Raw genomic sequence first — 15,133 nt, forward strand, 5'->3', positions numbered from 1 at the left:
ACCGTTTCGTAGTTTCAGAAAACACGTGTGAGTTCTCCCTGGGTTTTCCTGTGGATCTGTCTCCTTGGGTACCTTCCAGCCACGTCCCTAGGCGTGCATCGAATCTCCTATTTCTGCCTGTGTCCTGATGTGCGCGGCCTGAATATCCTGTCTGTTCCGCAGCCCAGGATTACGTGTGTGCCCTGCAAGGAAGCCATGCCATCTGCACTTGCTGCTTCCAGCCCATGCCCGACCGGAGGGCAGAACGTGAGCAGGACCCCCGCATCGCCCCCCAGCAGTGTGAGTAAGGGCGTGCACGGACGCTGCCTGCCTGAGCGGCCTCCCCACCGCCGAGCCTCTCCTGCGTCCTTCTAGGGTCAGGTTTCAGAGTGTTGCTGACTGTGTGTGTGGTGTGCTGTGAAGACGTGGGTCTGTTTCCTCATCTGCGTACTCAGTTGTGTGTGCAGCCACATCGAATGACCATCTTTTCCTGTCAGTTGATGACCCACCCCTTCGTACACCGAGTTTCCATGTATGGGTGGTTCTCCTTCTGGAGGCTGCCTCTGACCTTTGTTGCCGCATCAGGAGCATCATATTTTCATAACGTGTCACTCTTGAATGTAATAGACGAAATACAGTGCTGGGATTTGCAACTCTGGGATTGCTGTTAACGTGGACTTTGCCGTTTATTTAGTGGTTATGTGAATTTAGCCCTCGCCGAAATGGCCTGACTGGTGCTTGTGCTGTGTCCACAGGTGCCGTTTGCCTGCAGCCTTTCTGCCACCTGTACTGGGGCTGCGCCCGGGCCGGCTGTCTCGGCTGCCTGGCCCCGTTCTGTGGTAATGCCGGCACTTCAGCTCTCTGCCTATCCTCTTGCTGCATTTGAGGGTGCTGGTGGGCTAGCGTGGCCCGACTTGAGAGGGGCCACCGTCGATGACCTGCTTCTCACACACGTTTGACATTTTTTTAAATGTTTATTTATTTACTTAGTGCGCATACAAGAGCAGGGAAAGGGCAGAGAGAGGAAGGGAGAGAGAGAATCCCAGCTAGGCTCTGCCCCGCAGGGCGGAGCCCAGCATGGGGCTTGATCCCATGAACCTTGAGATCTTGGCCTGAGCCAAGACTGAGCCACCCAGGCGCCGCCTGTGTTTGACATTTAGAAGTGTCCCTCTGCTAGCTCAAAACCAGGCAGTAACAACTATGGGGATACTGAGCTCAGTCAGGAGGGTTTACTTATGTGCGAGGAACACCACCAACAAAAACGCCGCCTGGCTGCGGCATTCAGACCTCACGGTGCCAGACCAGGTGCCCAGGGGACGGAGAAAGCTGTCAGAAGTCATTTTACTTGTTTTCTTTTCAAAACCATATTTTACAATGGAAGCTTTTATTCTTTCTGGACTGTAAGAAAGGAAATTTGGTTATCTTAGCTGTCGGTGAATGATACTTTCGTAGATTGTAAGACGGTGACTTTGCTTCCTTCCATTTGGCAGAGCTGGACCTGGGTGACAGGTGTCTGGACGGGGTTCTCAGCAATAATCACTATGAGTCAGACATCCTGAAGGTAGGGGACTTCACGTACAGGCGCGGGTGGGGGCTCAGGCCTAGAAGAGGCCCCCGGGAGGCTTTCAGCTCTCCCAGTGGCTCTGACTAGTCCTGCCGCCGAGCTCACCACATTGGTGTTTTCCCGTGTGTTCCTGTCTTCCAAGAGGTTATTTCCTTCATGCCCATCACGCCACGAGTCCACAGGTGTCGGCTCCGGTGCCTGTGTGCCCCACGCAGAGTTTCGGGGTCTGGGTGGGGGCCGGGGCGGCCCTTTGCTGGAACCCGGGCCTCTCTCTGGCTTCCTCTTTTCTGACTTTGTCCTTCTCGCGTCTTAGGAAGCTGAAGCTTACGTGGCTCTTAGAATTCAGTGTTTAACGTGCACATCATTCTCTTGGCGAGAGTTGTGCCTCTCTCCCATGTTGGCAGCGTTGCACACGCCGGACCTGTATGGCAGGCCCCTTGGCACCGAGTGCTCTGGTTAGATGTCCTCGTGCTGCTCTCTTGTAGGTCCACACAAGAGAGCTGAGGCCAGGGTGTAGATGTAAAGCCTCGGCTTCCTTACCGTGTGGTCGTGCGGCTGTTGCCACACTAGAGCCGCCCCGGCCAAGGTCGGGTGTCGCCCCGCTCCTGTGCTCGGAGCGTCTGCAGGATTTTGGAGAGAATGTGGTAGCTCGTGTGTTCAGCTTTCGGAAGCTAGCTTTCCTTCTGAGGCTCTGACAAAGCCATGTGGGAAGAGAGCCCTTGCAGACTAGCTTGTGAGCGTGTTGCCGGGTCCCGGGCATCCTGGTCCTCGTGTGTTGCGGTCCTGAAGGCCTCACAACTGCCTGATGCAAATTCCTGCCGTGGTTAGCCTGCCTGTGCCGTGGCCTTGCCCGCGTTCGAGGGCCTTGCATGAAATGTTTGCTTTCTTGTCATTTTAGTCTTCTGTTCTCCAAGCTAGTATTTCTAAGATTTCCCTTCTTTCCCCATCCCAGAATTACCTGGCAACCAGGGGTTTGACGTGGAAAAACATGTTGACTGAAAGTCTCGTGGCTCTGCAGAGGGGAGTGTTCCTGCTGTCTGGTAAGCGCCATCGCACCTGCCTTCCTCCCTCTGGTGCGGCGGTGTGTTTGCGGTGGCCCCTCTGCCTCCACTACGGAGGAGAGCCTCCGGGCTGCCTTCCCGCGTGTACGCCCTCACCCTCCACCCACCCTGGAGGTGGGTGGCAGACAGGCGCCAGTACTTCAGGATTTGAGCCCACGTGACACATTCTAGGCTCTTTTCTGCCGTGGGGGAGGAAGGGACACAGCTGAAGAGACCGTGACCCCACCTCTTGGCATCTTTCGGGTCCTGGGTCCGGTGCTTCTCAAGCCCTCAGGGTCCTCGTGGGCCTTTCACTGATGTGTTGGTGCAGGCTTGGCCCGTCTCCCAGGGGCACCCGGGACATTGCGAAATGTGGTTTTAGTCACTCGGGGAGGGTGCAGAAAAATCAACAAATGACTTTTTTTCCTAAGACATAAATTATTGTGAAAGACTTCAGAGGCTTCTGGGAATCCTTCTGAGCGGATACGTGCTCACGACTGTCTCGGGTTCTGTGCAGCCTCAGCCCTGGGGGCGCCCGGTCTGACATGCGGGCCTGAGCTCTCTTTAGCTTCTTGGTGGGACTGCCATCGTGGCATGGCCCAGAAAGACGTGTGAGTGAAGCGTGGTGGGTAAAGCGAAAATCACAGGGAATCCCACCCCCGAGGACCCAGTGATGATGCCGTATGGCCTGTGCACCCGCCACACGTGGGCACGGTCAGAGTCCTCATAGATGAAACCCTACCACATGTGCTCTTCACTCGGTGGTATTCCCCAGACCCTTTCCATGTCAGTGAAGTTCTTTACCTGGATTGTTTTTCAAGTTTCTTTATTTTGAGAGAGACAGAGACAGCGCAGGTTGGGGAGGGGCAGAGAGAGAGAGAGAGAGAGAGAGAGAGGGAGAATGAGAATCCCAAGAATCCCAGCTCGGGGCTTGAGCTCATGAAACCACGGGATCGTGACCTGAGCTGCAGTTGAGAGTCAGACGCTCAATCGACTGAGCCACCCAGGCGCCCCTACCTTGAGTTTTGTTCTATAGTATTTTAGTATCGTGGTTTATTTAACCAAATCATTAATATAGGATATTTAGGTTATTCTCCACGTTTCATTGTCTGAATAAGCACTGCAGCCTCTGAGCCTGCAGGATGGTAGGCTAGAAAAGTTGTTCCATCAAGATAAATTAAGTAAATAAATACACGAGTAAGTAAGTAAATTGTTGGACAGTGGTATGAACAAACAGTTGAGACTTTGCCATATTCGCTGTCCCTCCCAGAAGAACGTGCCTCAGCATCTTCCTGAGCCCATCTGCCCTGCCTTTGCCTGTAAATACAGACAAGGCAACTGGGATGTATCATTTGTTTATCTGCCTGTGTTGGGGTATTAGCGGAATTGAAGATCTTTTTGCTTTATGGTTCATTGGCTTGTCTGTGACCTTGGCCCATACTTACGTTAGTCTATTTGGATTTGGGGGCATGGCTTGGTAGGATATCTTTGTCATTTAAAGGTGCAACATATGGTTGCTTGTGTGGCAAATGTGTTTTCCACTATTTTATTAGTATCTCACTTTTGTTGTATGTGTTTCCGTTGTGGTGTTTACATTGTAGGTAGTCAGATTTACAGATCCTTTCCCGTGTGTTATTTGGTTTTTATGACATAAATAGCTCAAGAGAAAAATAATACTCATTCCTCTCAGTACTTTCTTGGATTTTTATTTTTAGTGTTACTATTTTTTTAGAAATGCTCAATTTTGGGGGCTCGTGGGTGGCTCAGTTGGTTAAGCGTCCGACTTTGGCTCAGGTCATGATCTCGCAGTCTGTGAGTTTGCGCCCCATGTCCGGCTCTGTGCTGACAGCTCAGAGCCCGAAGCCTGCTTCAGATTCTGTCTCCGTCTCTCTCTGCACCTCCCCTGCTCTCATTCTGTCTCTCTCTTTCTCTCAAAAATAAACATAAAAAAAAATATTTTTAAATGATCTATTTTTTTAAGCTTATATATTTACTTAGAGAACGGGAACGCATGCTTGAGCGGGGGAAGGGGTGGAGAGAATCCCACGCAGGCTCCACACTGCCATCACAGAGCCCCATGTGGGGCTTGAATTCATGACATGACCTGAGCCAAAATCCAGAGTTGGACACTTAACTGACCGAGCCACCCGGGCACCCCTACTTTTTTGGATTTTTAAAGTGTTTGAATTTTTTATCCAAGTGGAATTATTTTGCTGTGAGGAAATAAGTTGGTATCGAGATTGGTTTTGTTCTTGTTTTCTGAAAGTCTGGCCCATTGTCTCTACCCCATTTACGGATCAGTACACTGGTTTCCCACTAGTTTACAAGGCCACAGCTATTCTGCTGTTCTGGAAACATGATGCTGCCTGATGACTGGCATGCCCACATGAGGCTGTGTCCTTCCAGATTACAGAATCACAGGGAACACTGTGCTCTGTTACTGCTGTGGCCTGAGAAGCTTCCGAGAGCTGACCTACCAGTATCGGCAGAACATTCCTGCTTCCGAGTTGCCAGGTAAGGAAGCCCCTCACCCCCTGCCTCAGTTCTGTCTAGTCTAGATGGGCGTCTGCGTTCTCAGTGGCTGTGTGCACCAGCAGGGAGAAGACTGGGCAGATGGGCTGCCTGGCGGCCATGCTTATTCCCAGGCCGTCCTCGACCCCAAGTTGGCTCAGGCTCTGGGCCCGTGGGCAGGATTCGCAAAAACAACCTATAGGCAAGCGTAGTAGTCTTTATTTCCTAAGGTGGGTTTTTAGTTAAACTTTTTTCCCCCTTGGAAGCTTGGAACAGGCAAGGAAACTAGTTATAAAGCGTGACGAAATGCTACAGCTGTAGTTTCTTTCTTTGGGTCTTTACTTAAGTTGGCTTAGCTGAGTTTGTGAGTGTTGGGTGTTACTACGTACGCGTGACTTTTTCTCTCCCCAGTGGCTGTAACATCCCGTCCTGACTGCTATTGGGGCCGCAACTGCCGCACGCAGGTGAAGGCCCACCACGCAATGTGAGTGAGACACTGTGGGTGGGGCACGGGCACCCAGGGCGGGGGAGGGCGCCAGAATGGGCCTCCTGCAGAAAGCAGACCCTCTTTTTCCTAACAGGAAGGCGAGTTTTTTCTTTTAAGTGTTTCGGCCAAGTTGACGCCACGGCTTTTAGAGATCTGTACGAACCAGTCAACTACTTACTCATAAACATAGTCATTTAGTTCTGTCTGTATACAGCCCTAGTGTTGTTTCAAAACCCTGCTCTTCTGTTCTCATTTCGTGAAGCGTTTGCATGCAGACGTTTCCCTCTGTGTCTGTGGAACACAGCTGTCGTTCCCGCTGACACACTGGAGGGTTAGTACTTTGTGAATCCGTGGCCGTGGTCACCGAGAACTTCCTGAACCACCGGCCTGGGCGTGTGCCGCCGCCCTGAGTCTGTGTTTGGTGCCGCGAGCACGTGTCTGTGATAGCTCTAACTTGGCGGCTCTCACTGGGCATTTCCTGCCCCCAGTGACGTCCGCTTTGCCACATGGGTTCGTCTGCGGACGTAAGTTTGTCTGCATTTTCAAGCCATAGTGAGGTGTCCTATAAATCAACCTCATGGATTGATGCTTCTTGAGGCTGCTGTGGTCCCCAGTCACTTGTGGTTCAAATCACAGTTACTGAGAAGGATGCCCTTCTTGCAGGGGACAAGGCCCCAAGTGAAGGCTCCCTGGAGGACTGATCCCGTGGAATAAAAACCTGGCTGTGTATTTGAGCATAGACAGAGTCCAGAGACCGTTTCCTTTTAGAGAAAGAGATTTGGCTAGTAACTAGCCAGTCTTTCTTAATAAAGACAGGGATAAGGATAGCTGCTGGTCACAAAGAGGGAGGTGGTGGCTCTGGCACCCACTGGGCGAGTCTACTGGTTCTGCCCTGAGGGGTGGCCCTCGGTGACTGGGGGATTCTGAGGAGGCACAACTCTGAGTCTCTTCCCTAAGAAAGTTACCGAAGGTGTTTGAATTTTCAAAAGTAAAAATCAAATGTCTGACTTCTAAAACTTAAGAAGGACAAGAAGGCTGTCTAGGGGTTAGTATCTTTGATGGATCAGACCCTGCTGCTGTGAGCCACCCCGCATGTGCGATCAGTTTCTCATCAGGCTTCTCCAGCGTGTGATCTCCAGAGTCGCTTATCGGAATGCTTCTTGAGGCTGGCTTGTGTAATTCGACTTTTTGTCCCTGCAGGAAATTCAATCACATCTGTGAACAGACAAGGTTCAAGAACTGAGTATCTAGGAGGCACCAAGGTGGCGTGGGGGTAGTGGAAGTCAGCGACAGCGTGTTTCAGAAAATACCGGATACAAACATTTTCAGGGCATTTTACAGCCCCCCGGCGGGGGTAGGGGGGGGGCTGGGGGTCTCTACGTCCGGCACTGTAGCGTGGCTTTTTCTTCTGTGGCGTGAGACCCTCTTGCCGAGAGCCCCCTACCCCAGTGGCCTGGGAGGCCTGGGGTGGCATGAACAGCCCCTCCTCTGGCCTTGGGGCCACCAGAGCACGTCAGCCAGAAGAACCACTGTCAGCCGCCCCCTCGCGCTCAGACAATGACGTTCAGGTTTGCTCTTTGGACCTTTCCCAAAACTGTGGCTAAGACAGACGTCTCTCTTCAAGAAAGCTCTCATGGGAGGAAAAGGAAAGTCTGTCAGAAACGTCCTGTTGTTGAAGGGAAAGGGGGCGAAGGCTTACAGCCTGCGGGCATAGCCACAGCCCTGCTTTGGGGACAGCCACGACTCGTGGGCGTTTCTATTTGTAAGAGGTTTGGTGCTGATCTTTTAGTAAGATTTATCACAAACTGTAGCACAAGTAATATATAATTTACAAATTGACTAAAATTGGGATAGTAGGGTGTTTGAAGGAATAAACATGTGTTTCTGTTTATTACGAAAAGGAAAAAATCAGATCTCCGGAACTGCTAACCCTAGATCCCCAGTGTTAGGTGCGTGGCCCTGTCCCAGGAGGGCATAAGATGGGTTGTTTCCACCCTCAGCCTGCCGTGGAGCAGAGCCCTGGTGCCCGCTTCCCACTCCGTGGGCACAGCCACAGGCCCTGCCGAGCTGCCCCATGGTCTTTCTCTGTTCCCTGCCGGGCCGGTTCGGCCCTGGGGTGCCCCAGCCCATCTGGAGCGGCCCCTGCCCCGAGAGCGCCAGGGACCTTTGCCGGTGAGACCTTGTCTCCGTCATTGGGTTTGCCATGTCATCTGGAATAATACTTGAAATTTTGTTCTTTGTTAAAAAAAAAGTTTTTTATCGTTTGTTGAAATCATCTGTTATTTTTGTTTGCAAAATTGTAACTTTCGCTTCTTCTCAGGAATAGGATTTTCAACTGTTGTCTTGCTCTTGATACAGACTCTGAGAAGCAGCGCTGTTTGTGGAAAAGGCCTCCTTCCCGCATTCTAATAAACAAGCCGTGTCTGTTTCTCTCCCTACGCGCTCGTCCATGTGTTGGCTGCGATGTGCTCCTTCCCATCACGGGGGACAGCCTGCCGGCACCGCTGGTTACTGACTCCCCGCTCATGAGAGTCGCACCTGCAGCCTCACTCGCATGAGCCAGGTGGCTGGAACGAGGCCTGCGGGCCTGGGGGCCCGGGGTCGGGGCCCAGGTCTGAGTACTTGGGAAAAGGGGAGAGGCATAGGATCTCTTGGATCCACCAGCCCCAAGTGACACCCTCTGGTCACACGTTGAAGCTGTGGCTTCGTGTCTAAGTCCTGGGCCCAGCCTGCACGGGACCGTGGCCTGCCCTCCACATCAGAGGGCTACGTCTCATCACTCCCTTCTCTCCTGCAAAGTTAGAACAAAGATGTGGCTCCTTAGGGATATTGCAGCTCTGTAAGCCTAGGTTTAAGCAGAGGCTGTGACTTCACTTGGTCTATAGTGGCTCCTTGTGAAGGGGAGGGGACCTGTCACATTGGGCTGCTGGGTCCACAGTGCAGGGCTGGCTCTGCCGGAGCTTGGGCTCCTCCTTCCTAGCGAGTACAGGAGGTCGGCACAGAGCTGGCCTGCTCTGACTTGTCGGGGGAGGGGCGGGTTGGGACCAGGGCAGTTACTCTATGGGATGTTTTACAGACCCGGGTGGCTGTGTATTTATGATGTCTTTATGACTCTTGTTCGTCCACACCTTCCCACCCGCCCAACAGCAGGCTCACAGTTGGGCCGGAGCCCGGCTGCGGGTGTCCTGGCACAGTCTGCTTGGGGTGAGTGGCCAGCTGGGGACTCCCATGTGCTTGTCTCCAGGTACTCTGGAGCAGGCCCAGCTGGGTCTCTGCTGGCTGCCCCCTCCTCCTCTCACAGCCTCACTCAGCCCATCCCCAGACTTGCGTCCCTCTGGTGCCCTGGTGCCCCCGGTCAGAAGAGGGGCCAGCTCTGCCCATATCCCCATCTGTGGTGCACCCTCCAAGGGGCAGCCTGTCCTGGCCTGCGGGTCCGAGTTGTGAGGGGAGGAGTTGGTCCTGTGGAGGCCTTACTGGGTGCAGCCAAGAATCCAGCAGAGCTGACGGGGTCAGAGTCACGGGCCCAGATGTGAGAGCAGCAGAGGGATGTTGGCAGATTGCACCCCGGGAAGCGACCAAACCAAAGAGGAGGTGGAGAAGGTTGGCATGCAGCCCGCAGAGAGGAGGCCCCGAGAAGCCCAGCTCTGAACCCAGACGGCCGTGAGGAACACCAGCAGCAGGAAGCCAGCCTCCAGGCTGGAGGGAGAAAATGAATTGGGGGCTGACCGGATTTAGAAAGCCCAGCATAGATCTGGCTTCAAGTGTGGCTGGATGCAGGAAACAGAACGCCACGCGGGAACCCTCGTCTCCCTCTGTTTATGGCAGCAGCTCAGACCTCAGCCTCCAGCAAGCAGAAGCGGGTGAACTTCCCCACTGGTTCAAATGGAAACCCACCCCTGACCTAATCACTGTGGGCCAGACCAGAGCCTCTCGCCCACCTGGCAGTCAGCACTCCATAGGCAGGTGGGGTGGCCTCAGGCAAGAGAAGGGGAGCATCGAGGCTTGTCACCGGGAAGGACTGGATGCTGGACAGCAGCTCTGGGGCTTAGACCCAGCAGGCCAGACCTCAGCCTGCCCAAGCCTGTCCCTAATGGGAATCGGGCTGGGTGGGTCTCAGTTACTCCCCCTGGAGATGCCAGCTTGTTGGGTTGGGGGGGGGGGGGGAGGTACATGGAGGAGCCCAGGCACACTTGTGCTGATATTCACGGCTCCCTACAGAATTAATTCCAAGGTCCCTGATGCACTAGAGTCTAGCCCAGTCGGGCCTGTGTCGCTCTGTCCTCACAGGGCGTTAGCAAAAGCACAGCACAGCTAAGCCATGTGCATTCCCTTCCTGCTGTCAGCCCCTGTCCCAGCTATTGAGAGGAGCATGAGGGGGACTCCATTCTGAAGGGCGGCCAGCCACACCACGAGCCTCAGTGACCTACAGAAGAGCTGCCTCGCCAGCTCCCAGGAGATAATCGTTCTGGCCTCGGCAATGTCGTGAGCTAGTAACCTAAACACAGCCATTTAAAAATCATACCAGTTTGGAATTCATAAGATCTGTTAGAAACAAAGGTAATGAGCGCTCAGGACTCCCCCCTTCCCAGTGGATTTCCTCTGCCTGACCATCGTGTCTCTTGTGGGTGTTTGCATCGGTGTATCTGCATGGCGTAGGTTCTCTGCAATGGTGCACATCCCTGCCCGCCTGCCCATTTGTGGACCTCACATTGGTAGCTGGAAATTTGCCCTGTTGGGAGAGGATTCACACCGTGGAAACTGGTAAATGCTACAAATCAAGGTCATGTCATTTTTGTTAGAACACCAGCACACCGCTGCACCCAACCAGTGTAACTGTGAGAACTAATATAGTTGTTTAAAGCCACTATGTTTTGGGGTGGCTTGTTACACAGCAAAGAATAACAATCTCGTGGCCCAGGAAGGCCTGGCGCTGGGTGGCCCCGCCCCACCCCCAGAAAATCTCCCCTTCTGCCCACCCCACCTACAGGGCCTTCCTATACCCAGACCCTCTAAGAGGGACCCTGGCTGCAGAGCGCAGACGGTGACCTCTTCCCATCCCTCAGTTCAGATGCACTTCTCAGAGGGTGCTCCCTGGACACCCCACCGCACGCAGCCCTCTGGCCGGCCGTTCTGGTATTAGCCTGCTGGGTGTCCTTCCTGGTCCCTGCATTACCGAAAAGTAAACGTTTGCTTACTGTCTGTCTCCCCCTCCGAGAGTCCAGGGCAGGGATCTTCCCGTCTTTTTCACCGTTGTATACTTGGCCAAAACATGTGACGTGGGCAAGCATCTGATGGTTGCCGGCTGCCTGGTAGACTGGTGGTTGAGTGCACGGTCAAAGACAAAGACATCACTTTACTGGGCATCTTCCCTGAGGCACGGGGCACGCTCCTTACTGTCTCTCTGTTAAGCCTTGTGTGTGCACTTCTCATTTTTTCTTATGTGTTTGTCTTCTTCTGAAGACGGTGAGCTTGAAACCCACCAGTGTCTTCCCACTTCTCTGGCAGACCCTATGCAGCTTGCTCCCTCAGCCCCGACACAGACCCCCTCCCACTCTGGATGCGCCGATTCCTCTCCGGGGAAAGCTCTTCTCCAGACCCTTCCATGCCTGCCTCCTTGTCATGCAAGTTCGGCTCAACTATGAACATGCGGCTCTCCTTGCTGTTCCCTCGCCCGAAATACTTCCCACGGTGACCTGCGTGTCTCCTTACTTCATTCATGTGTTTGCTCAAACTCATCTGGGGGCCTTCCTAAACCATCCATCTAGAAATAGCATGCCTCCACACTGTCCCTTCACCTTGCCCTTTTCTGAACTCCTCACTTCCTGTCTTGTATTTCTGTTGTCCGGTTCTCTGATAGGACGTAAGTGCCCGTGAGAGCGGGGATTGTGTACAGTGTCTAGAATAGCGCTTGGAATACAGTAGGCCACTTATTAAGTGAATGAACGAACGAATGAATGAATGACGTGATTAAATGGCAGCCCCTCCCACTGACACACACCGTTTCCTTCACAGGAATTGTGCTATGAAGGGCTGGTCCTCCCCACACAAATAAAGCTGGGCTGGAGCAGGGATCCTGTCTCTCCTCCCCAGCTAACCCCTACGCTTAGAACATTGACCAGCACACTCAGGCACTAGACTGTATCCATCGGCGGCTGGATGACAAAATACGGTATACCCAGACAGTCCAATAGTATTCATCCGTAAAAAGGAGCAAAGCTCTGATGCATGCTGAAACATGAATAAACCTCAAAACCTTATGCTAAGTAAAAGAGAAGGCAGTCACAAAAAGTCACATATCGTGCGATTCTTTTTATATCAAATGCTCAGAATAGGCCAATCCATAGAGACAGAAAGTGGTTAGTTGTTGTCAGGGAAAGGAGGATTGGGGGGGAGGGACTGCATGTATATGGACTAGAGGGATCCTTTGGGGGTTATGGAAATGTTTTATAACTGCATTGCAGTAAATTCAATTTTATTTAAAATTTAATAGGGGCGCCGGGGTGGCTCAGTCGGTTGAGCGTCCAGCTTTGGCTCAGGTCACGATCTCATGGTTTGTGAGTTCGAGCCCTGCATCGGGCTCTGTGCTGACAGCTCGGAGCCTGGGGCCTGTTTCAGATTCTGTGTCTCCCTCTCTCTCTGCTCCTCCCCTGCTTGTGCGCGCTCTCTCTCTCTCAAAAATAAATAAACATTAAAATAAAATAAAATTTAGTAAATGTAACTGTAAACTTAAAAATTGAATTGTATACATAAAATGGGTAAATTATATTGTAAGTAAATAGTACCTTAATAAAACTTAAAATTTTTTACTTAGATTAGCATTTTTTTCCCCTGCGCAGATATGCCAGCTATATAGGCTCATTTGTATTTACATTTCGTGTCGTTACATGTTACTTGCTGATTTGTTTCTCCAGTTTCCCCCATTGGCTGCACCTTGCATAGCTGTAGTATAATCTCAAAACCAGGAAACATGTTAGCCCAAAGTTTGTACGCCTCAGGATGCAGAACTGCTCTCACCACAAAGACCTCTCACCACAAAGACCTCTCCCCTGCCTCGCTTTAGCCACCCCCACCCCCACCATTCCTTGGCAACCACTAATCTGCTTTCCATCTCTATAGTCATTATCATTTCACAAATGTTATGGATGCGAAAGCATGTAATAAAGTATACTTCTTTTGAGATTTTTTCCACTCAGCATGATGCCTTGGTGATTCATCTAAGTGGTCGCAATGTATCAGTCAGTAGTCCTTTTTTATTGAGGAAGAGGCCCCATGATTGGATGCACCACAATTTAACCATTTATCCATTGTAGGATTGGTTGAATTTTGGTTGTTTCCAGTTTGAGCTTTGATTACAAATAAAACTGTGGTGAACAATAGTGTCCAGGTTTTTGTGTGGACTTAAGTTTCCTTTGTCTGAGCTAAATATCCAGGAGTGCAGTTGCTGGGTCACACAATTAAGTTATAAGGAAAATTGCCAAACTGTATTACAGAGTGTCTGTACCATTTTATAGTCCCACCAGCAATTATAGTGTATGGTGTATAGCGTGTAGTTTCTCCACATCATTGCCAGCATTTGGTACTGCTACTATTTGTTTTAGCCGCTTTGATAGATGTGTGTAGTCTTGAGGCGGTGTTAATTTGCATTTTATAATGGCTAGTGATGTTGAACATCTTTCACAAGTTTATTTACCATCTATATATCCTTGTTGGTGAAATGCTGCTTCATATATTGGCCTACCTTCTAACTGCATTTTTTTTTTTTAAGTTTTGGGAATTCTAATATATTCTAGGTACCAGTCCTTTATCAAATACATGGTTTGCAAATATTTTTAATTATCTGTAGTTTGTTTTTTCATCCTTTTAGTGGGATTTTTCTCAAAACGAATGTTTTTAATTTGGGTGAAATTCAATTTATTCTTTTTGTTCTTTTGTGGATTGTGCTTTTATGGTATCATGTCTAAGAACTCTTCACCAAGCCCTTAGTCCTGAAGTTTTTCTTCTGTTTTCTTATAAAAGTTTTATAGTTTCACACATTTCTGCATGTAAGTCCATGATCATTTTGAGTTAAATTTTGCATTTGCAGATGACATGATGGTCTATGTAGAAGATTCCGAGGAATTTATAGAAAAAAAAAAAAACCCTCCTAGAACTAAAAAGTGAGTTCAGCAAGTTCTCAGGATACAAGATCAACACACACAGAATTTAATCACATTCTATACACTAACAATGTGCATGTGGAAACTAAACTTTAAAGCAATACCATTTACAATTACTACAAAGAAAATTAAGCACTTCGGCATAAATTTAACAAAATACATACAGGAGCTGTATGCTGAAAATTACAAAATGTTGATGGAAGATATCAGAAAAGACCTAAAAAAACATAGAGATATACCATGTTCATGGATTGAAAGCCTCAACATAGTTCCACAGCTGGGGAACCTGGCTGGCTCAGTGGGTAGAGCGTGTGACTCTTAATCTCAAGGTTGTGATTTCAAGCCCCACATTGGGTGTGAAGCCTACTTAAAGAAGAAACATAGCAAAGATGTCAATTCTCCCCTAATTGATCTATAATTTCAATGCATTTCCTATCAAAATCCCAAGATGGATTTTTATAGACATAGACAAGTTTATACTAAAATTTATGTGGAAGGGTATGATTTCCCAAATACCTAGAACAACCATGAAAAAGAGCAAATCAGGAGGATTCCCCTACCCAGTATCAGGGCTTGCTGTAAGACTAGTGGTGGAGACCGTCATGTAGGCAGAGGGATCAACAGAGATCAACGGAAAAGAGCAGAGAACCCAGAAACACCCACAAAAGCAGCTAATTGATTTTTGACAAGTGTGCAAAAGCAAGTTTTAAAAAAAAATATTTATTTTTGAGAGAGAGAGTGCAAGCAGTGGAGGGGCAGAGAGAGAGGGAGACACAGAATCTGAAACAGGCTCCAGGCTCTAAGCTGTCCCACAGAACTGGATGCAGGGCTCAAAACCCATGAACCATGAGATCATGACCTGAGCCGAAGCCTGACACTTAACGGACTGAGCCACCCAGGCATCCCTGCAAAAGCAAGTTAATGGACGAGAGAGATTTTTTTTTCTTCAATAAACGATGCTGAAACAAAGTTTTGGGTTTTTTTTTTTTTCAATAAACGGTGCTGAAACAATTTTCCCAGAGGCAAAATGAATGAATGAATGAATGAATGAATGAATAGGAGAAAACCTTCATTTATACACCAACGATGTTTGTTTTGAACGGGTAAGACATTGCTATGGCTCCAAAGCAGGAGTCACTTGCATTGGCACCTGAAAGACAAATAAGTACTTGCGCGTGGGAGGTGGGGGTTCGCCCTTCGTGGGCTCTGCGGAGAGCAGCCTCAGCGCCCACCCCACCTGGCGGCTGGGCCCTTTGCCCCGCTTGGGCCTCCTAGCCACGCCCCCAGCGGGGCCGGGGCGGGGTGAGGGTGACCACGCCCGCAGCCTGACAGATTGGGCGGGACAGGGCGGGGACCGGAGTCTTGGCCACGCCACTTCCGTCGGAAGTTCGTTTGT

General features: G+C 50.4%; 1 protein-coding gene across 1 annotated transcript in view; it reads left to right on the forward strand.

Annotated features, from left to right (window-relative positions):
* The window catches only part of CHFR (checkpoint with forkhead and ring finger domains), a 27,400-nt gene extending 19,381 nt beyond the window's left edge, over window positions 1-8,019 (forward strand). Inside the window, exons 12-18 of the mRNA XM_019439049.2 lie at window positions 163-279; window positions 735-818; window positions 1,470-1,540; window positions 2,496-2,583; window positions 4,990-5,097; window positions 5,506-5,578; window positions 6,782-8,019. Coding sequence (XP_019294594.1) covers window positions 163-279; window positions 735-818; window positions 1,470-1,540; window positions 2,496-2,583; window positions 4,990-5,097; window positions 5,506-5,578; window positions 6,782-6,824 — 584 coding nt within the window. The 3' untranslated portion in view covers window positions 6,825-8,019. The remainder of the gene's footprint in view (window positions 1-162; window positions 280-734; window positions 819-1,469; window positions 1,541-2,495; window positions 2,584-4,989; window positions 5,098-5,505; window positions 5,579-6,781) is intronic.
* The last annotated feature ends 7,114 nt before the right edge of the window (window positions 8,020-15,133 follow it).

This window comes from Panthera pardus, unplaced genomic scaffold (assembly GCF_024362965.1).
Source record: "Panthera pardus isolate Hobbes unplaced genomic scaffold, ASM2436296v1 HiC_scaffold_14, whole genome shotgun sequence".
In the NCBI taxonomy this organism is placed as follows: domain Eukaryota; kingdom Metazoa; phylum Chordata; class Mammalia; order Carnivora; family Felidae; genus Panthera; species Panthera pardus.